At 41.9% G+C, this 20,822-nt stretch overlaps 3 protein-coding genes across 5 annotated transcripts in view; 2 read left to right on the forward strand and 1 right to left on the reverse strand.

Annotated features, from left to right (window-relative positions):
- PABPC1 (poly(A) binding protein cytoplasmic 1) overlaps positions 1–20,822 on the reverse strand; it is a 338,028-nt gene that overhangs the window by 78,832 nt on the left and 238,374 nt on the right. The gene's annotated exons all lie outside the window — the stretch shown is intronic.
- On the forward strand, positions 5,932–10,689 carry POLR2K (RNA polymerase II, I and III subunit K). Of its 3 annotated transcripts, none has more exons than XM_065629301.1 (4): positions 5,932–6,038; positions 8,319–8,382; positions 9,160–9,252; positions 9,725–10,689. In XM_065629301.1, the coding sequence occupies exons 2-4, from the start codon at positions 8,322–8,324 to the stop codon at positions 9,745–9,747; spliced, it is 177 nt and encodes a 58-aa protein (XP_065485373.1). In that variant the 5' UTR covers positions 5,932–6,038; positions 8,319–8,321; the 3' UTR covers positions 9,748–10,689. The 3 variants fall into 3 exon arrangements, with proteins under 3 accessions (XP_065485373.1, XP_065485374.1, XP_065485375.1); XM_065629302.1 differs by having other exon boundaries at positions 5,944–5,964; XM_065629303.1 differs by lacking the exon at positions 5,932–6,038 and adding an exon at positions 8,091–8,168.
- Positions 11,335–20,822, forward strand: part of SPAG1 (sperm associated antigen 1) — a 37,202-nt gene continuing 27,714 nt past the window's right edge. Inside the window, exons 1-5 of the mRNA XM_065629039.1 lie at positions 11,335–11,398; positions 12,782–12,923; positions 13,501–13,660; positions 14,028–14,147; positions 20,055–20,122. Coding sequence (XP_065485111.1) covers positions 12,784–12,923; positions 13,501–13,660; positions 14,028–14,147; positions 20,055–20,122 — 488 coding nt within the window. The 5' untranslated portion in view covers positions 11,335–11,398; positions 12,782–12,783. The remainder of the gene's footprint in view (positions 11,399–12,781; positions 12,924–13,500; positions 13,661–14,027; positions 14,148–20,054; positions 20,123–20,822) is intronic.

Here is a 20,822-nt window from a genome sequence, read left to right on the forward strand (position 1 = left end):
CAACCACACCCACACTTACCTTTAAAAATATTAGTGTTTTTGTTAAACAGAGTCAAATTAATCACACATTGAACAAAAGTGCACAAGCTTGCACATTTAGAATCTTAACGTTCAGTCAGCATGCTGAAGAAACTACAAAAGGAAAGCCCACATTTGCAGTTTCATTCTCAGACATTCCATGGGAGAAATTATCTAATATTATGAACAACTGAGAGTAGAGAAAATTTTAAATATTTCAGTATAAAATAATTAAAGCAAACTTGTGTATGAAGTAACATAAAAATCACAGAAAAACGTTTTTGCGGTTGTAGGGTAGATGAGGTTACCAAACTCGACTAAAAGCCAAAAATATGCTGTAAATACGCCAACGTCCAGCAGGAGGAGCCTGTGAGCTTACGCTAGTGATTTTGAGACCGCAATTTACAAACAATAGTAGGGGAGTCACTGCAATACAGACACTGAGTGAACAGTGTCCATTATACGTATTTACAGCAAATCCTAGTGTATGCTTCAGTTTTGTATACACTTTTTTTTTCAAAACGTATTACTTGTACAAGTTAAGACAATTTAACACAAGGTCTCATTTTACAAATACAGTACACAAGGGAAACTTTTCAGAGGTGCAGAACATTTCTCATAATAGAATGAGATGCTACTTATATTCATAAGAGATGCCTAATAAAACCTCTGGTGACTTGTCTGGAGTTTTATAAGCACTTCCTTTTTTTATCAGGGGAAAAGTTTCATCCGCTAGATTTGACACATGACATCAAGCCCTTTTCATTTGGGGATCTTGAAGTAATTTCTGCAACTGTTGTTAACTTTGTTTCAGATATCATAAAACAAATGTGCAGGGAAGCAACACTGGCCACACAGCAAGTCGGTTACAGGGGAAGGAATAAAACCCATATCTGTTAAGTGTAGATTCTTGTGCTCTATACATTTCTCATATCTATTGTTAATCTTGGAGTTCCCAAATTGATCTACAATTCAACTGCAATCTTCCTAGCAGTTTACAGAACAAAATATTACCTATTCAGAGACCAAAACTAAATTAAGAGCAGGATTCAGACATTTAGACAAGGAATAATTTCTGACAAGCTTAGTCTTACAAAGTGTCCTAAAGGGGTAAAAATGCTGATTACTAGAAGGCAATGTATATGCTGCCTGTAACTTAGACATGAGTTCTAGAATGGAGTCATGACTGTTCCTGATACTAATTTACATTCCCCAGTAACACACACTGAACATTTATGCCTCAAACAAGAGGTTTGCTGTCCTTGCTTGTCACCATTCACCCCTGTTAACAAAACAGATAAAGGCAAATTTTTGGTGGTACAAGAGTATTTGCTCTGTTATTTAAAGAGATATTATATCTGCAGTAAAACTGACTTTATTGGAAGACTCTGCTCTTTGAGCACCCAGATCTAAAAGCAGAGAAGTCATTAATACCTTCAAAGCTATTAATACTGAAGAGAGTGTAGCTAAATCCTGTCTGTAAGGTGTGGGTCACTTACCCTAATTTGTGAAGCAACTCGAGATCTTCCAAAGCAAAGGTGTTGTATTCAAAGAATTGTTTACCCCTACTGACAACCTACAGTGAGAAAGGATGTGGAGATAAAAGAGAAAGATGCAAGAGAAACGTTACCCAGCTGAGACACGGTTTTCAGTTGGTCTATATATGCGTTCACTGCAACGTCTAATTACCCAGCGATGAAGATTATAGACGGCTACCTAGGGACCAGCACCCGGGGGTCTCTCAGTCACCTGGGATGCCGGAGACGAGCAAAGCAACAGCTTCACCCCCTCATCTGGCAAATCGCTGGGCACGGAAATCAGAGCCCAGAGCCCCTTTCCACCGAGTGCAGCCGAAGCGGCCGGCGGTGCTCCCTGAGGGAGAGGAACACCCGCCCCGGCCGGCTGGAGAGAACGGGGATCCTGCCGCCTCAGCAGCTCGCCGCCCGGCTCCGGGGCCCGTTGCCCTTAGTGAGGAGCCGCTTCGCTTCTCTCCACCCACACCGGCTCCTCGCGTGCGGCGGCCGCTGCTTTCCCTCGCTTGGGTTTGAACTACCCGCCCTTACCAACCGATGCCGCAAAGGCTCCCCCGCCCCCTCCGCCCCGCGGCCCTCGGGAGAGCGCGCCGCCCTGGGGCGAGGGCAGGGCGTTGGCGGGACGGGAGCCCGAGAACGGCTCCGCCGAACGGGAGAGCCCGCTCCTCAGGAATACGGGAAGATACTGACGAGGCTCGCCTTTCTCCTCACACTTTATACTCCGGCCCTGCGCGGGGGGAGCCCCCACCGCACCCAGCCCACCATGAAAAGCTCCCCTGCGCCGTCCCTCCCCCTGCTCTGCCTCTTCTCAGGCGCCGGGTGAGGGTGCGGCTTTCCCGCCTCTCCGAGAGCCCCCTCAGCTCCCTGCTGGGGGGCGCTGGGCGACCACGGCCAGCCGAGGGCGTTCGTAGGTGAGAAACCTTATCTACATCACAACCTTTGAGCTTGAGTTACGAGGGTGCTAATTAATTCGAGTTAATTAGTACATTCGTACCTGACGGCCCGGGAACAAAACAATCGCGGAGCGTTTGTCAGGTCGCATCTCCTTCAAATGCCAGTCGGGTGGGAGATGCCCGGTGATGTTTTGCCGTGGTTTTAGTTAATCTGTATATTTAAAAAAAAAAACAAACCTTGAATGCTTGGATGCCTGTTTCTCCGGAGCTCGGGACGGCTAACGAAGGGCCACACACCTCACGGACCTGCTGGCTCCGAGCCGCGGGGGAACCGGCGGGGGAACCGGCGGGGGAACCGGCGGGCCCCGCAGCAGCCGCCCCGGCGGGGAAGCCGGCGCTTGCCACACAGGGACAGAGGAAAGGCCAAATAAAGCAGCGTCGTGTTCTGTTTCTGATGGCTCTTACTCTCCTTCGCCTCGTGATATAACATTTAGGCTGGATTATCTCTAACTTTTCTGTTTCTTTCCTCGTTTACATTTCCACTTTTCTCCCTCCACCAGAACGTCAGATGTAAAATCGTCGTGTGTGACTCAACAAGCAACATTTGCATTTAAAGAAGTAAAACGGAGGCTTTTAAAAGAAACGTCGAAATCAAGTAGCATAATTCCTGTGTGTGAGGTTTGGTAAGTTTGCAGCCCTCCCCTTTGGCACCCTCCACTCCTCCAGCCTTCAACAACCTGGCAGGCTGAGGAAAACCGGGTTTGAAAGTCACCTGTCCAGAGGCGGGAGAAAGTGTGACAGTTTTAGACAAAGAATACTGGTTTATGTGACTACAAGATAAGAGTTACAGATAAAAAGAGAAAGACTAGAGGGATCTCCCTCCCTTTTTAGAAAGAGAAATCGTTAGAAACTTTCGGAAATGTTCTCCAAAAGCACTTTCTGTAGTACCATCTATTTCACATGAATCAGAATAAATTATTTTTCAAATAGTTGTCTTTATTTAGTTAGTTATTATATATATATTTATAAAATAAATCCGCTTTGCAGTGGAATGGACAACTTATTAGCTCGTTAAAGTGGAACACATCAGCTGCAAGTTTTGTCTCTCACCCGGGTGGACTTATGTGACTTGGATGAAAAATATCCAAGAAATGTAACAAGTTGTAGTTGTCACATGTTGTGCAATTCACAGCAGCATCAAAACAAAACCCGTGATGTAACAAAAAAGTCACAAAAAAGCAATGAACACAAAAACCCGACACAAACCCAAACCAAACAAAAACCCCACCCAAACAAACAAAACCAAACAAACCAACCCCAACCAAAACCTGAGAATATTGTTTCTAAACAAAATTGTGTGACAGTTCTGCAACATATTCACGTTGCACTCGGCTACGACCGCATTTCCTTCCCCCCTAAAAAATAGCCCCGCACCCCTCCACCTCGCCCTCAAGTCCTTCCTCACGCTTTCCTACCAATTCCCCGAGAGCTGTTTCACTTCGCTGGACAGTGGGGATCCCCCACATAGTCCCAACCGTTTCTGCCACCCTAAGCCCGGGGAGTATCTTTCGGGCTGGTGTTCCTCAGCCCGTCAGAACGGGGCTGCACTGCTCCAGCGCTCCCCTCGAAGGAGGCGGGCTTTATCAAAACCGGCTCCAGTAACCGAAGCTTTAAGACCTGGTAAAACGTCCTATTTTTCCAATGAAACAGTTAAAGGATGTCAGTAGTCAAGCAATTATATGATTTCTTTCTTAATAGTGGAGACCTTATTTTCACAGAATTAACTGACTTTTTCATGGCTGTTGTATTAGCAAGTCCTTTTAAAATTGTCGGTTTGGCAAACAGAATCACAGAATGGTTGGGGTTGGAAGGGACCTCTGGAGATCATCTAGTCCAACCCATCTGCTCAAGCAGGTTCACCAGAGCAGATTGCACAGGAATGTGTCCAGGCGAGTCTTGAATATTTCCAGAGAATATAACAGAATATACGAAACGAGTCTGGAGAAATATTGTCAGTTGTGTTTTATTCGTTTATTTGTGAGACGGTAATTACTTAGTGTGCATTTACCAGGGTTCGGGCTTCCCTCTCCGCTCTGCTCCAAACTCTAGGTACACCCCACACCTACAAAGACTGTAGGGGAGGAGAGGACGCCGGTAGTAACGGCACCGGGACATCAAGAGTGGAGATGCTTTTCACATATCGTTTTTCTTGCTTGTGCTTTATTTTGGCACTCACAAAGTTATATTTAGCTTTATTCATCCTCGGCAGTATGGACAAGCAGCTGAGCTGTCTAAAATCATTACGGTATTTTCATTACGTTTAACTGAAATGCAAAATTAGGAAAACAGCAACTATTTATTATTCAAGTTTACTTTAGGTAAGCTATAGGTCATGTATGAAGGTGATTTGCTACTATAAGAACAATATCAATAAATTACAACTGATAGTGCCTCACACATACAAACGCATTCGGGTGCTTAGGAAACAATTTTTATTCAGTATTCAGAAGCAGAAAAGACTTTTCCTTAAACTGGGGGACCTCTCGAGTGATGAAGTCATTTAAATTGGCATATTCACAAAACACGGTATTTGTTAAATATTTTTCCAGGAATAAAACAAAAACAGCTAATCCTACAAACTGTCTATCGAAGATGCCAAATTCACACCGCCATGACTGAGAGAGCAACCGGTGCCGTTTCCAATCTCGTCCGCGCTATTTCAGTTCAGTATATACGGGAATTGCCGGCGTTTGAACTTTTCATAATACGATTTTACAGTTAAAATATGCAGCATGGCAGCTTGTACGTTTGGCTTAATATGGGCACACACGACACCACCCACAAGCTTAAAATACCAAGCTGTGTTTTTTATCGACGGATCCCAGGTAAAATACTTCTGAAAAGAGAAAGGACTTCGAGGTAAAACGGCTCTGCGGTTTGAAACCCCGCAGCCATTTGATCACATCTGACATAGGGATTAATTTTTCCCGAGAACGTACAGTGGGGTCCGGTACCGACAAATGAAAACATCGAGTGCGTCGGTTCTTATTTCATCCCACCATAGCTGCCTGCTTGCTTTTTAGGAAACCGACGCTGCTGTTCATAGGAAAGCTCATATATGAAGAAATTCCATCAAACAGCCCACGCTTTTTCCCAAAGTGCCTAACACCGAGAGCGAAGTACTTAGTACTTTCTCAGCTTAATTACTCAGCGGGAAGGAGGCCGGAGCTGACGGCAGCTCGCTGCCGGGGCCCAGCCGGGGCTGCCGGGGCCCAGCTGGGGCTGCCGGGGCCCAGCCGGGGCTCCCGCGGCTCGCGGGCAGGCCCCCCCGGGCGCGCGGCGCGGGTCGCCGGCTCGTGCGGCCGGTGCCATACCGACACCCGCTGATGTTCGCGGCTCGGGGCGGCACCGGGGAGCGTGGGGCGGGACTGGCCTCGGCGGCACAAGCCCCGCCTCCGCCGGCGCCCGCAGTGTCGTCATCAGCCGGCGCTGAGGAGACGGCGGGGCGGACGGTGGTGCTTGTGCGGGCGAGCGCGGTCGGCGTTTCTCTGGGGTGTTTGGGCTCCTCCATAGGGAGTCGGGGCTCCTCTTCGCGGTGAGAGGTGGCGGTGGCGAGTAGGGAAAGGCCCGGCCCAACCTCGTGGGCTTCCCTCCCATGTAAAAGCCCCGCGGGATGATGGGAGAGGCCCCCGTGCGGAATTGGGGAGGGCTGGGGTGTCTGGGGCTGAGGGGCTGGAGGACTGTGAGGAAGGCCGCCTATCCTCCTCCTTAGCGAGCTCCGAGAGGGATGTGACGGAATGGGGGTGTCTTTCTTACAAGTACTTGTGGCGTCCTCTCGGCACCGGTAGTGTGGCCGCTGTGCCAGGTCTTCGCGGTAGGTGACGGTTGCACCCCGGTGCCCGCCGGCGCATCCGTGCTCCTTGTGGCCGTGTCAGCCTGGCAGCGCTTACAGCTGCAGGGTACACGAAGGCTGGCGAAGCCGTGGTACCTGCCTACAGAATACTTGGCAGCAGTATTATTTTGCTGCATGAGCAGCTCCAACTCAAGTTATTTTAACTGTTGTTCGCCTTAGTTCTGGGCCCCTCAGTTCAAGAAGGACAGGGAACTACTGGAGAGAGTCCAGCGCAGGGCCACAAAGATGATTAAGGGAGTGGAGCATCTCCCTTATGAGGAAAGGCTGAGGGAGCTGGGTCTCTTTAGCTTGGAGAAGAGGAGACTGAGGGGTGACCTCATCAATGTTTATAAATATATGAAGGGTGGGTGTCACGAGGATGGAGCCAGGCTCTTCTCGGTGACAACCAACAGTAAGACAAGGGGTAATGGTTTCAAGCTGGAACACAAGAGGTTCCACTTAAATTTGAGAAGAAACTTCTTCTCAGTGAGGGTGACGGAACACTGGAACAGGCTGCCCAGGGAGGTTGTGGATTCTCCTTCTCTGGAGACATTCAAAACCCGCCTGGACGCCTTCCTGTGTAACCTCACCTAGGTGTTCCTGCCCTGGCAGGCGGATTGGACTAGATGATCTTTTGAGGTCCCTTCCAATCCCTAACATTCTGTGATTCTGTAGTTCAGCACTGTGCTTTAAAAGATGCTACTGCTTTCAAGTGCTAATGGATGACTGCTTATATCTTACTATAATGTACTGGCGCAAAAAGACTATAACACATGTGGATTAAGGTGCCCCTATGGTGATGGTAGAACAAAACCTTACTTGAAAGTTATAGAGTTTAATAATCTCCAATTCTCTCAAATGGAGTAGCATAATGGGGGTTTTAATAAGGTGGTTTGTCAAGTGCTGATCAGACTCTCTTAAACAAATGTTATTGTAACATTAAGCAAGAGCATATGAGAGTCATGCTCATAAAGAAGCATCATGAAAGCTACTCACTGGTATAAGAGTTAGGAATTCTTGTCTTCTGTCTCAAGAAGAACAGCAACACAGAAAACAACCTAAAAAAAATAATCTTCTTGTCTAGACTTGCATTGAGTGGGGAAGAAAATGTTTACTGTCTCTCTAGTGGTTACAGCAACAACCTTAAAGTTTATGGTTGCAACCATGTTTATATACTAGGAGAGGATTACTTAAAAGTTGGTAGAACGTTTGAGGAGTATATGTAACTATTTAGTCTGATACTGTGAACAAATACTTGTCTCCAAATAACTGTGAAAATTCAAAACCATTTATAGGGCATTAAGAGGTGTTTGAAGAGTAACAGTGAGTTGTTGAACTCTTAATCATTTTGTTAATAATGTACACCCATGTTAGGATTTTGAGGGTGGAATTTCTTCTTTCTGGCCTCTGATTTTGTTTGCATTTTTTTGTTTGTGGTGGTTTTTTTCGGTTGTTGTTTATTTGTTTTACTGTTCTACCTAGAGTCTGTTCCCAGGATTTCTAATCCCTTAGATCAATGAAAAGGTAGATTAGGTTAACTAGTGTTGTATCAGAAAAGGAAAAAATATAACAAGGCTTATCTTGTTTATGATAACACTGTTGTTGCCAGCAAGGAAATTCTTACCTCTGGCAGAAGGAAAGAAAGAAAATATATTTCATTGAGCTTTAACGTTTAAAATCCTGTTTTCTAGAAAACACTGTGACCTGTCCATCTTTGGAGGTTTTCAATACCAGATTGGTAAAGCTCTGAGAAACTTGATGTTACTCTGCTTTTGAGAAGTTGAACTAGATGACTTTCTGAAGTCTCTTCCAACCTGAATTATTCTATGTCATGTGGGTCAAATACAGATGGAATTTGTTTTTACTCTTAAGGAAGTTTTCATCTTCTGTTAGCCGTAGATGGAGATATTGAAGCGACTGTGCATGCCTTGGGGAAAAAAAAAATTAAAAACCAAACCAGTATGTTGTGTGTTTTTTATTTAGAACATGGATTCACAGAAGGATGTTCAGCCTCCAAAGCAGCAGCCAATGATTTACATTTGTGGAGGTAAAGAAAAGTCATCAGTGTATTTTGTTACTTATTCCTGGAGATTTGGTGTTTTAATAATGAAGAATGCATAATCTTTATTCTGAAGAGTATATAAATACAAATAGTTGCAGTGTGTTCTTTAAAGCTTTACGTGCTGATAGTAACACATATGGGGTATATATGGATAGTGACGTTGGAAGTAATTCACTAGAGCTTGTATTGCTGTGTGGAGGTCCTACATCTCCAGAGGACACTTTCTCTAAGTGTTTGCTCGTGATGCAGATAGCAGACCTTCTATTTCATGCATCTCGGAGAGGGTTTTTTTGTAAATGCTTTGTGGTCACTCAACTTTTATTGAAGTGCAGCAGTCAAGTTCTCTCTTACCTATAAATAAGTCAACAACTTAAAAGTTGGTGGTTTTGAGTAGTTGCTTCAGGAATATCTGAGATATTTTGACTTTTAAGAAAATAAACTTGGGGCCTTGGGGAGCTGAGCTGAAGTTTTCATTAGCAGACAGTCTAGTTTTATCAAGAGTGGAATGTATTCTCTGCAGTCATAATTTGGTGATTTTTAGCAAAATCATCTTTGATCTTAATATAAATGAAGTTTGCTTTCTTTTTTGCACAGTATCTTGATAATCATTCAGCTCTTGATACAAATTCATTACAATTACTTTTTATCATGCTTTATTTGCCACAAATAGGAATTTGACTATTATGACCTACGAAAGTCCTCTGTGCATTAACAATGCTGGTTTTGTTTACCCACTCCCTTACTCTTCCTTCATCACATCAGAATGTCATACAGAAAATGAAATAAAGGCAAGAGATCCTATCAGATGCAGAGAATGTGGCTACAGAATAATGTACAAGAAAAGGACTAAGAGATGTATCCTTTTACATGTGCACTTCAATGCTTTTGGGAAGCTGTGGATGGAAATGAGGTCTATAAGGGAAGCAGAATGGAGGATTTGTGTAATTATGTAAAAGTCCTTGAAGACCAGAAATCAATACAGTAGAGCGAACTGCTATAGGGAAATCTCTGCAGTGTGAATGGGTATCTTATTTTCTTTTCTGCCGCTTTCTCGCTTTTTTCCACCCTCCGTTTTCTATGTAAAATATAATAAGCTGTGATAGTGTCTGCTGGGTACCATACTGTGAATGGTTGATATTAGTCAGCATTTTAACAAAAGGAAGGTGTTATGGGGTTAATTAAAGAGGAGTTTAGAAATCCATTTATGTAGTTAGTTGTGACTTCAGATTTAGGCAGTGTCTTTTGTTCCCCTCCCATGCCCCATGTTTCTTCTCCCTAATCTTTTTTCAACCACAACAGAGTTTCTTCTTTAACTGCACTATTCCAGTGGTGGTTTTTGATGCTCGGTGATTTCTGCTGAAGATAGAGTGACTTTATGCTGCAGTTTCATCTTTCTGATAACTTTGTTCTGTAAATCCATTGATGTACAAATATACTTTTATTTGTGTTTTAAGATATTGAAAAATTAAAGTTTACTGTGATACTAAGTTTTGTTTTACTGTCTTCCAGCAGTAGATTTCTAAAGCTGTCGTTTAAATTGTAGTCAGAGTATGTAGCATTTGGTTTTTTTAAACTCAGTGGTATTGTATTCTTTTTGAGTTAATCTTGGTTTTGCTACTCTTGTATAAGTTTTATTTGCATTTTAACTTTAAGTGTTATTTGGACTTCTGTGAACTGCATAAAACAGCTGCGGTTTGAATAAATTCCACTGAAAATAAATAGAGGACTACACAAAGCTAGGTCCTGAAACACAGATCTGGATTTCAAAAGAGCGATTCTCAAAGGACTTGAGAGCACCCAATTCAGACACCCAGTTGTGGAAGGTGTCAAAAAATCATCATAATCTTGGGGAAAAAAAGAGGGGAGGGAGGCAAGGTAGAAACTAAGAAACAATGTGTAAACAGATATTTCCAAAGGTCTGTACTGTAAAGATTTGGGTAGTGTCCCAATATTAAAATAACATCTTGTTTTGCTTTTCAGATGATTTGTGAGGGGTCTGTAATAAGAAGGTCAAAGTGGTTGTTTTGTATTGATAAGCCAAATCTTCTTCCATCTGCCCTTTTGAAATGTGTGTTGAGTAATGCCTTATCAATGAAGTGTACTACAAAATGTGCCTGATGCTATTTTGGCCTACTTAAGTGCTTCCAAATCTCAGTTTTGAGGGTGCTAATGATGTGATTAATAATGTACCACTATAGTAAGGTATCTTTGTTAGAGACTGCATGACCATCGACTGGCTTACAAATGCACTTCAGTGGCTAGTTTTAGGGGATTAAAAAAAGCATTCTTCAAGTTTTGTTTTGGAGCTGGCTTACATATCTGATCTTGGTTGTAAAGACATTTCTTATCTAGATTTTTTTTTTTCTTTGGACCCAGATACACTCGAGTATAAATGATAACATTTTTACTCCACCGTTGCTGTCAGTTTGTTCGCAGACTGGCCTGGGCAGGGTGCACCTTATGCATGCACAGCTGCTGAGGTGGCTGCTCAGAGGGTGAGCACAGGAGCCGCCCCTCAGGAGAGGGCAGTACCAGACAGCTGTGGGGTGACGGATGGGTTGGCTGGACTGCGCACGGGCTGGGCACCTCGTTCTTGCAGACAAAGGCAGCGAAGAGCCTGTGCTGCCATCACGAAGGGATGCAGACCTGCTGTGAAGACCGTGCCGGGGGACAGTATGGCTAACAGGCAATAGTGGTGGAGGCACCTGGGGAGACCGGCGTTGCGAAGGGGACTGGCTGTTCTAAGCTAAATAAAATACCACATTGAAATCGAGCAGGTGCTGTTTTACTAAAGCTGAAGCCACAGCTGCTGTATTTCTGCCCCTAAGCCCGAGGCGGGGAGCGCCGCAGCGGCCCGTCCTACCGCCCGCTCCCGCCCGGCGGCGGAACCCCCGCCACGGCCCGGCTGCGCATGCGCGGCGGCCAGATAGCGGCGAGGGTCCCCGGCTGAGGCGGGCGCCAGGTCGTGTCGGTCTCTCGGAGGCAGCGCGGTAGCGGGCAGGTGGGTGCTGCAGTCCGCCTCACGGCGCCAGTGCCGCTGCTGAAGCTCGGCGGAGCTCCGTGGGAGCCTCGCAAGGGCGTCACTGCGGGGGCAGCCCCGTGCCCGCACCGTCGTTCCCGCTTTCGTGCCGCCGGCTTGGGCGCGTCCCTGCGAGCCGCCATGTTGTACATAGCAATGGTTGCTAGGGACGGGTTGGCCGCGGCCGTCGTGTGAGGGGAGCCTTTGGTGTGGGATTTTGAGGTAAATTCCTGATTCCGGGGGGTGAAAGTTGTGCTGTCAGCGGCCGCTGGGCAGGGCGCTGCGGGAGCGGCCCGGAGGAGAGGAGCGCGGGGCTGGAGCCCGCGGTGGCCGTTACCGCCCGGGGCTGCGCTGCGCACCCGCGGGAACTCCCTGCGCCCAACGTTTATTGAAATACTGAAACGGGAGAAAATAATGCAGTTCCGCTCATGTCTAATTATTTCCTCTATTCGTCTGTCTCTCCCATGCATGTTGTTTCTTTTCCTGTACTGAAACTGTAAATTCTTGGGGCAGAATCCTGTCTTTATGCAGTACCTAATTATGACCAGTTATTATTTAAGTGGTACTGTATTGTGAACATTTTTGTGCAACTACAAATTAATAGTGTAATTATAATAGACATTAGAATTGGATTTATGTCCATAACTGATTGCTTTAAACACTATATAACGTGGGGAATTTCTGCTCCATAAAGCTTGGAATCAAAACAGAAAAAGATGCAGATAAGTAGATGAAAGGTACAGGAAGCGTTCAGTTTGAACACCTCACTTCATCAGTTACAGCCTTACTGGAAAACATCCAGATTAGTACAGTAATATAATCAGAGGCCCAGGAAATGCAATTAGTAAGGAAAGACAAACATTTGGGTTTGTTTTGGTTACAGAGAAGGCAAAGGTTATCATTTCATTAGATACACTGAATTGGTTAACATCATCCCTTTGAAGGGACCTGAGGGCCCTGTGCCATCTTCTTTGTCATCCCCACCATGCTTGCTTAAAATAGGTAATACTGTATTGTGTTTAAAGAAAAATAGAGAATGTGGTAGGTGAAAAAGGTAGTTTTTCTTTAAACAGTCTTTCTGACTTGTTCTGCCTTGCAGAAGCAGTAGAATTGTACATATAATTTTTCCAATAATTTTTCCAAAACATCTCATATATAACTCTATTTCTGTCATTAAAGTACTGTTAAGAACAGTTTGTTTGATCAGGTCTTCAAATTTTACATTTTTCTTTTGTGGCAGTAGATCCACTTGCATAACAGTGTAGTACTTCGGAGCATGAACACGGTTAGTCCTTAAATTAGCATTGCTTCAAAATATAACTGAATGCCTACAGAATCACTGCATTTTTTCCTTTTAATATTTAGTCATGGGTGATGAGTCAGTACCATTTTTGCTGGACCAAGGAAGCACTAAAACATACCAAATACCTATTGCTCACCTGGACTACAAGTTCATTGAAAAATGCACGGATGTTAAACACTTGGAAAAGATTCTCAGGGTATTAAGGTATGCATTATATTTTCTTAACTTCATTATTAATTATATTCTTGTTCTGTGCAAGTCAAAGGAACCCAACCTAAATACTCCATTTGTCTTGAACCTCTTTATGACTTTCTAATTTAAAAACTAAACCACAAAGTTTAAGTCAAAGTCATGTCAAAAGTGTCCAAATGATAATGCTAGAAGTCCAAGTCCTGTTTTAACCATCCAAAAGGTTTGAGTAACTCAGTGCCAGTTTTTCTCAAATGCTGCTGGACTTCTGGTTCTGTCATCGAGCCAACTTGCCTGACTGTGGCCATTTCAGATGCCATGCTTGCTTAACTTTTGCTGAAAATGATGAGCATTTTTTAATTAGAACAGTGATGATAATTTTGAACTCTGTGTGTGTGTACACTGGAAAGTGGTTGAAGGTTTATTTACTGGAACTTTCTGATCAAAACCTTATTAGGTGATAGTAGAATTCAGTTGTAACAGGAAAATAGTCCCCTGCAGTGACCGTGGTGACTACACATGCAGAGAAATATGGAGGACACAGTGCAGTGTAGTTCCTTTTTTGTAACTTTTATATCTTTGCATTTTAAAGGTCTGGTGAAGAGGGATGTTATCCTGAACTTACATTGTTTTGTGAAAAGCGTATTGAGCATTTAGATCCAAGGAGCAGAGCTCTGAGAAAAGACAAGCCTCCAGCCACAGCTTCCGATTTCACAGCTGAAGAATGGGAAACAATTAATGGTGAACTGATGGTAAAGTATAACCGTAATTTATAACGGTCAGTAATGTAATCACTTTGATATATCAGTCTTCCTCTTGTGCGTAAGTAGGATGTAATTATTTGATTAAATGAGGAAATGATCAAAGAATTATGTCAAGGGTTTGTAAGTATTATTTTATTGCATTAATGTCACTGAATCTTTAATGCACATTTTAACTCTACAGATTTTTTTTTGTGGATTACTTCTTATTCAAAAAAGCACAACTGCTTTTTGTCTTAATTGCTTCTCCCCATTAATAGCAGTGCATCATAAGGATAGCTGTTAGGGTCATTGTAGACTATGAAGTATATCTTCCCTACTGCTTTAAGGTACAGATATGTTATTTGTTTATTTTCAGAGCTGGGTGACAGAAATGAATGAAGATGATAAGAAACCACAGTTCCCAGGAACACTGCATGAACGACAAGATAACTTGCCTCCTATTCGTTGTTCCAGGAGCTGTCTTTCAGCCAATCAGGTATCTCCAGTTTTCTAATGTATGTTAATTGTATGTCTTTCTAAAACCAGGAAATTTTATGTGTACAAACTTCTAGTCATTAAGCCTTTCTTACTAGATTTATTTTGTTAACCAGATTAATTTTGTTAACCTTTAAGTTCCATTGCAAGAGACCAATGCTTAAACAAAAGTGCATCCTTAGTATTAGGTTGGTGCAAAAGGAATTGCGGTTTTCGTGTTGTTGAAATTTGCCATTTGATATTGGAATACATTCTTAAATAAATGTGGTTATGCTATACCTCATTTTAATGTGCTTTTCTCGCTTTATGTTTTTTGCTACTGAGTTATTACTTGCCGTTTATATTTATTTTAGACTATGGAAATGATGTTAGACAAAAAGCAAATTCGAGCGATTTTCTTATTCGAGTTCAAAATGGGTCGTAAAGCAGCGGAGACAACTCGCAAGATCAACAATGTGTTTGGCCCAGGAACTGCTAATGAACGTACAGTGCAGTGGTGGTTCAAGAAGTTTCGCAAAGGAGACGAGAGCCTTGAAGATGAGGAGCGTAGTGGCCGGCCATCCGAAGTTGACAATGACCAACTGAGAGCAATCATCGAAGCTGATCCTCTTACAACTACACGAGAAGTTGCTGAAGAACTCAACGTCAACCATTCTATGGTCGTTCGGCATTTGAAGCAAATTGGGAAGGTGAAAAAGCTCCCTAAGTGGGTGCCTCATGAGCTGACCGAAAATCAGAAAAATAATCGTTTTGAAGTGTCATCTTCCCTTATTCTACGCAACAACAATGAACCATTTCTCGATCGGATTGTGACTTGCAATGAAAAGTGGATTTTATATGACAACCGGCGACGACCAGCTCAGTGGTTGGACCGAGAAGAACCTCCAAAGCACTTCCCAAAGCCAAACTCGCACCAAAAAAAGGTCATGGTCACTGTTTGGTGGTCTGCTGCCGGTCTGATCCACCACAGCTTTCTGAATCCCGGCGAGACCATTACATCTGAGAAGTATGCTCAGCAAATCGATGAGATGCACCGAAACCTGCAACGCCTGCAGCCGGCGTTGGTCAACGGAAAGGGCCCAATTCTTCTCCACGACAACACCCGACCACACGTTGCACAACCCACACTTCAAAAGTTGAATGAATTGGGCTATGAAGTTTTGCCTCATCCGCCGTATTCACCAGACCTTTTGCCAACCAACTACCACTTCTTCAAGCATCTTGACAACTTTTTGCAGGGAAAACGCTTCCACAACCAGCAGGATGCAGAAAATGCTTTCCAGGAGTTCGTCGAATCCCGAAGCACAGATTTTTACGCTACAGGAATAAACAAACTTATTTCTCGTTGGCAAAAATGTGTTGATTGTAGTGGTTCCTATTTTGATTAATAAAAATGTGTTTGAGCCTAGTTATAATGACTTAAAATTCATGGCCCAAAACTGCAGTGACTTTTGCACCAACCTAATACTAGCATGTGTCTTGTAATAATGTTTTAATTCTGATGAAGAATTCATTTTTGGAACAAATCTCCTTAAACACCCTTTTATGTTCTTTGATTCACATTTCAAAGTGGTGTTTAAGCATATGAATTAGGTTCCTGTTGGATGAAACTGCCAGGAGATTTTCTCCAGCTGCCAGGAGGCTTTTGTTCCATGAGACCAGACAGGAGCTAGTCCAAAATAAATACCCTGAAACACAAACAAAGTGGATATTGGGCCCTTTGCATCAGCTGCTTCACTGTATAGCCACCTCTGTATTGGGTTGCACTGGTGTATATGTAGCCTTTGATTCCCCTTTTTATATACCTTGAGTTGGTATTCCAGCTTTAGGCATAAAGCATGCTTAACAAATCTTCAGAACTACAGAAGAAACATTTCCTTTTCTTTTTTTCCCCTAGGTATTAGTTCCTTGATGTTTCTTTTGCCATGTATTTATCTTCCTGAAATCTGTTTTGTCTGTGATCAGCTTTTCTTACTAAATTCAGTGCTGTTGGAGGGATTGGCAGAAAAGTACGTGTGGGATGGGATTTTTTTGAATTGTTAGATGTTACCATGGATAGCTTCAGTCTGATTCCCACTCTTTTCTTTTGAATTCTGGGACACTGTTGCAACAAATTCACTGAAGGGTTTTTCTTTTGGGAAGTGAGAAATGTTATGAAAGGATCCTTACAGGTCATGTGATATTTCTTATTAATTGTTAATTTGACAATTTTTATTGGAATAATTATGTAGTAGTAAATGTCTGATTTGTGTTCCTGTGTTGTCACAAACTACTTTTTGTCAGCTGGTACTTAGACATCAGACCAAGACACTTGGGCTAACTAGGCACTCTCCATTATGTCGTATACAAAGAGGCCGGGAATTCCAGTCTCATGCTTTACAAGTGGTTAATATTGAGACTAAGGTGTGCTTTTGTGTTTGTTTGTTTTGTTGTCATTAATCTGTCACATTTTGCAATGTATGTTCCTCTTGACTCTCTTGTTTTGCTGAGACGAAGAGTGCCAGTGTAGTTTTACTCTTGATTTATGTCTTGTATAAATGTTTCCTAGAAGACAAAATAGTAAATAAAATGTCATGTGAACTCAGTGAATCCAGATTCAAATATAATAATAAAATAGTGGAAAGTGGTTTGAAATCTAGGATATGCAGTTTTACTGAAGAGCCTGTGTTCTCTATTCACAGATAAAAAATTTGTTCAGATTTTTCTTCTGATTTAAACTGTGCAACAGTCTTCAGGTCAAATTTTTCTTCTCCATACAAGGTTTAGGTGTTAGGATTATTACCCAAGAAACCTAGATACAGCTTCATGCCTTATCTGTGGTAAATGATTTCCATTCCTTTTGTCCAGTCAGACAGACTCTGAAGTAATTGTAACATGTCCTGGAAGAGAGAAGAGAAGCCTGAAATTGAGTTTTAGAATTCAATTTTTTTAATGTAGCAGTGTGGTTACACCACTACTAGATCACTACTGAATAAAAAGAAGTTGTTTCTACAGTATACACTAAACCTACACCTGTTATATGAAATCTCAACAAAATAGAGTTTAATCAGTTTTTATTTCTTTTCTTTCTTGCTGATAAAGCTATGTGTAATCTTATAATTTTTAAACATTTTGCTAATCAATTAGGACTAATTATTTTTACACTGGCATCACATAATTTTGTGACGTGGTATCCAGTATAAAGTTGGCATGATAAATTTCTCCTCTGTGCTTGAAAGAAATTCACCAACCCTTCCATGATTTTATGTTGTTATTTGATTGGAGACTTCATCTGATCCAATGCATAAAAAGTTCAGTATCTTCAATGAAGCCAGTTCTGGAAATCCTTATTGACCCTAAACCAGTGGACTGCACCAATGAGTACGAGTTGGTTAAATGGAAGCATCTTGTTGTGTCTGTAACCTGATTTTCTTGCTGATACTAAATGTAGGTATACGTTTGATTCACTGCTAATAGCTTGTAACTCTATAAGGTGTTTTCTTGTTGATGTGGAGTCATGTGGAAGATTTTACAAAAATGAGATAAATAGCGAACTTTATGCAGTATTTCCCTCTTTAGCACAATATGGAAGTTTCTGTCTTACACCCCTGTTTTTCTTTCACGCAGTCCTGGACTTCAGGGGTACATCTATACTGCAAAATGAAAGAGGGCAGGAGAGGCAGCTTGAGTTTTTCTGTTCCAGCTGTCCACAGTGCTTAATTATTGTTTTTGCTGCCTAACTTTTTCCAGGACAGAACTAAAGCATAGGTTTAGAGATACTCATTTCCAAAAAACTATATGGATGGGATTTCAGCCGACTTAAGTTCCTTTGCCCAACACAGTTTCCTAATGTTTTTCCAGAAATACTTCTGTGCTGAGATACCTCCTCATGCTACAGTCCAGGGCATGCAACATACATTCCAAGTTTTATGTTGTAGAAGTCCACCGTGATGCTATCCATATAGCCTTCATATTATATTGGATACTCTGAACTAAAAAAAAAAATTAGTTAGCTGACACAGAGTAGCAATGTCTTAGGGCATCCCATGGGGCCCAGAGGATAATCAAGGCCAAATTCTGTGTCACCTGAACTGAAGCCAGTGCATGCTTTGATCTTTGGTCCAGAAATTGTTCGCTGAGCTTCAAACTCTGTGGGATCTGTGCATTGTGAGTTCTAGCAAGAAACATGATGAGCAGAGTTGTTTCATTTTGGTCTTTTTTTTAGTTCTACAACATGCAAACAGACATTTTTCATCAAAGCCTCTTGGATGAGATGCTCTGAAATATTACTGATTAAGAAATTCCTGACTGTGCTGGCACTGCAACTTGGTTACAATGGCCCCAAGAATATGGGACCTAGAATTTTTTAAAATGTGAATTTTTGAGTCACCATTTCTGCTTTATTCCTTAAAGGGACATGCTGTAGTTCTCCCTCTAAATTAAAGTTGGATTAGTGTAAATACCTTATGAGTTTTCTTCTGAGAGTTTTGCTATTTATGCGCTCATTTCAGTTAAGGATGTCTGGTTTGAAAAAAAGATTTGGTATTTATTAAATTAGTAAGTTTGTAATATACACAAGGATTCATACATAATGGTAACTTGTGTTTCAGGAAGCCATATTTAAGAGTTACCTCCTTGAAACATGCTGATCACTAAATGTCATTTTGTCTAGCTTCTTGAAAGACTGAGAACATTAAGAGTAATTCTGAAGTTATACATTATAAAAGTTTGTGTAACCTAACATTATATTTAGTCGGAAGTGTTTACAGGAAGGGTCACATTTACATTATGTAAATTGAGGCGTTTACATCCAACTACAGAAGTATTTCCTTGTTACAGTGTCACCACTGGTAAAGCTAGTTTAAGAGGTTGGTGCTTGTTTCTTTGGTCTAGTTTATCACATGCTTAGTTGAACTGGTACAGATATTTAGAGATTGCGCCATAATCTATATCAAATTGGTTGTTTGAACCCACATAATTGTAAATCTGCAACTCTATGAACAATTACATTGGTTTAACTCAGTGAATTATGGATTGCAAGGTCAGAGGAGGGCTGAATGGTTAGGACAGAGTAGGTGGGAATCTTTTGAACTGGCTGTTCCACCGTGGAATACCTGTTTGGAGCCACACCTTGCTATTAACTATTGTTGAAGTCAACAAGCAGGGGCGGACATATCAGAAATATAGTTTCATGGCAGAGGTAGAAGAGATGCCAAAGGTGCCAGCTATGGAAATAGGTTCCTTTAGTGTAGGAGAAGGGTTGCAATACAAGTCAGTCGCATCTGTTATTGGGACTGATTGTTGCAGGAAGGTCCTAAGGATAAATTGGAGGTAAGGCAAATCTCAATGATGGAGCTCGTCTAAAAGTTGGAATGAGTGTAAGTCATCTTGGGAATTAGCTTGAGTGGAGTGTGAAATACTCCAAAGAAGTCCAGACACTATTTTGAAGTCAAACATTTGTAAGTTTCTTGTGAGGGTTCCAGGGACTATCAAAATCTGTGCATTGCCTTCTCTTGTGAATGGCAAGCCTAGATGAGGTTTACAGATTGAATCTCAGTGTCAACCACCTCATCACAAGGCTGGGGTTTCCCAAGACTGAGTTCTCCCTTGCTGTGTTGAAAGGATGGTTTGGAAATGGCAGCACAAGGTACTAATTAGGAAGATAAGTCTTCTATCTGAAAGTTTTATTCAGTGCCTCTGTGACATATAACAGGGCAGTGCAGAGAAGGTGCGAGGTTGAAGAGGTTCTCAGACTACAACAATATGTGAAATACATGAAGATTTTATTTAAAAATGATGAATTAAATTTTCAAGACTATGCTGAGGTTAGTCATGTTAGTTACTAAGGAATATGTATTGCAGAAACAAAACAAAAAGTTGTCAATTTCCACTTTAAAAATGTCTTACAGGCTGGTTGTATCTCTTTCAGAACAAAAAATCACAAGACAAGCAAAGAAACAAGAAAAACATACCACGGGATTACAGTGAATGGGACAAGTATGTTAAATCCGTTATATTTAAGTTTTTGTTAAATGTTATTTACTTGTTTAATAATGGAACATGGTGGTTGTTTTTTAAAAAAAATTCCAGAAACATATTATTAAGGTCAACATTCCAGGGAATTGCAACTCTTTGGTGAAACTTAGGTTTTCTGTTAAAATGCAGATGATGCGTTGTGGTGCTAACAGTTGAGAACAAGTTAGTCTATACTTTTGTGTGTGAAATATAGCAAGTCAGCAGAAAATATAAATAAGAAGTGATTTTGTTTCAGATTTCATTTTTCCTTTCAATATCCAAGCTATGAAATCTATGGACACAAAAGCAAGGAATTAAAATTAGCTTAATTTATGAGGTTTTGAAAGCACTTCTCAGGTAACATAAATTTGATCTTCTGTGTATCTAAAGTCACAGTTCTAAATTAAAACCAAAACTAATAAATCGTTATTCCTGTACTCAATCGTTATTCCTGACCTCAAAGAATGAGCTTGAGGCAGGTGCATTAGTATGCTCAAATGCAGTTACACATCATCAGAGGTTTAGACAGTAACTGACTATTTCTAGAGTGGATAGAGCTCTGATACAAAGACGCTCTCTGCATTATGTAATGGTGGCATGTTATCCTCCCTAGTTATGTGACAGATTGATTGCCTCCAAATTGTTGAACACAGAGGGAGAAATGCACATAATTCTCTCTTTT

Source organism: Caloenas nicobarica, chromosome 2 (assembly GCF_036013445.1).
Source record: "Caloenas nicobarica isolate bCalNic1 chromosome 2, bCalNic1.hap1, whole genome shotgun sequence".
Classification (NCBI taxonomy): Eukaryota; Metazoa; Chordata; class Aves; order Columbiformes; family Columbidae; genus Caloenas; species Caloenas nicobarica.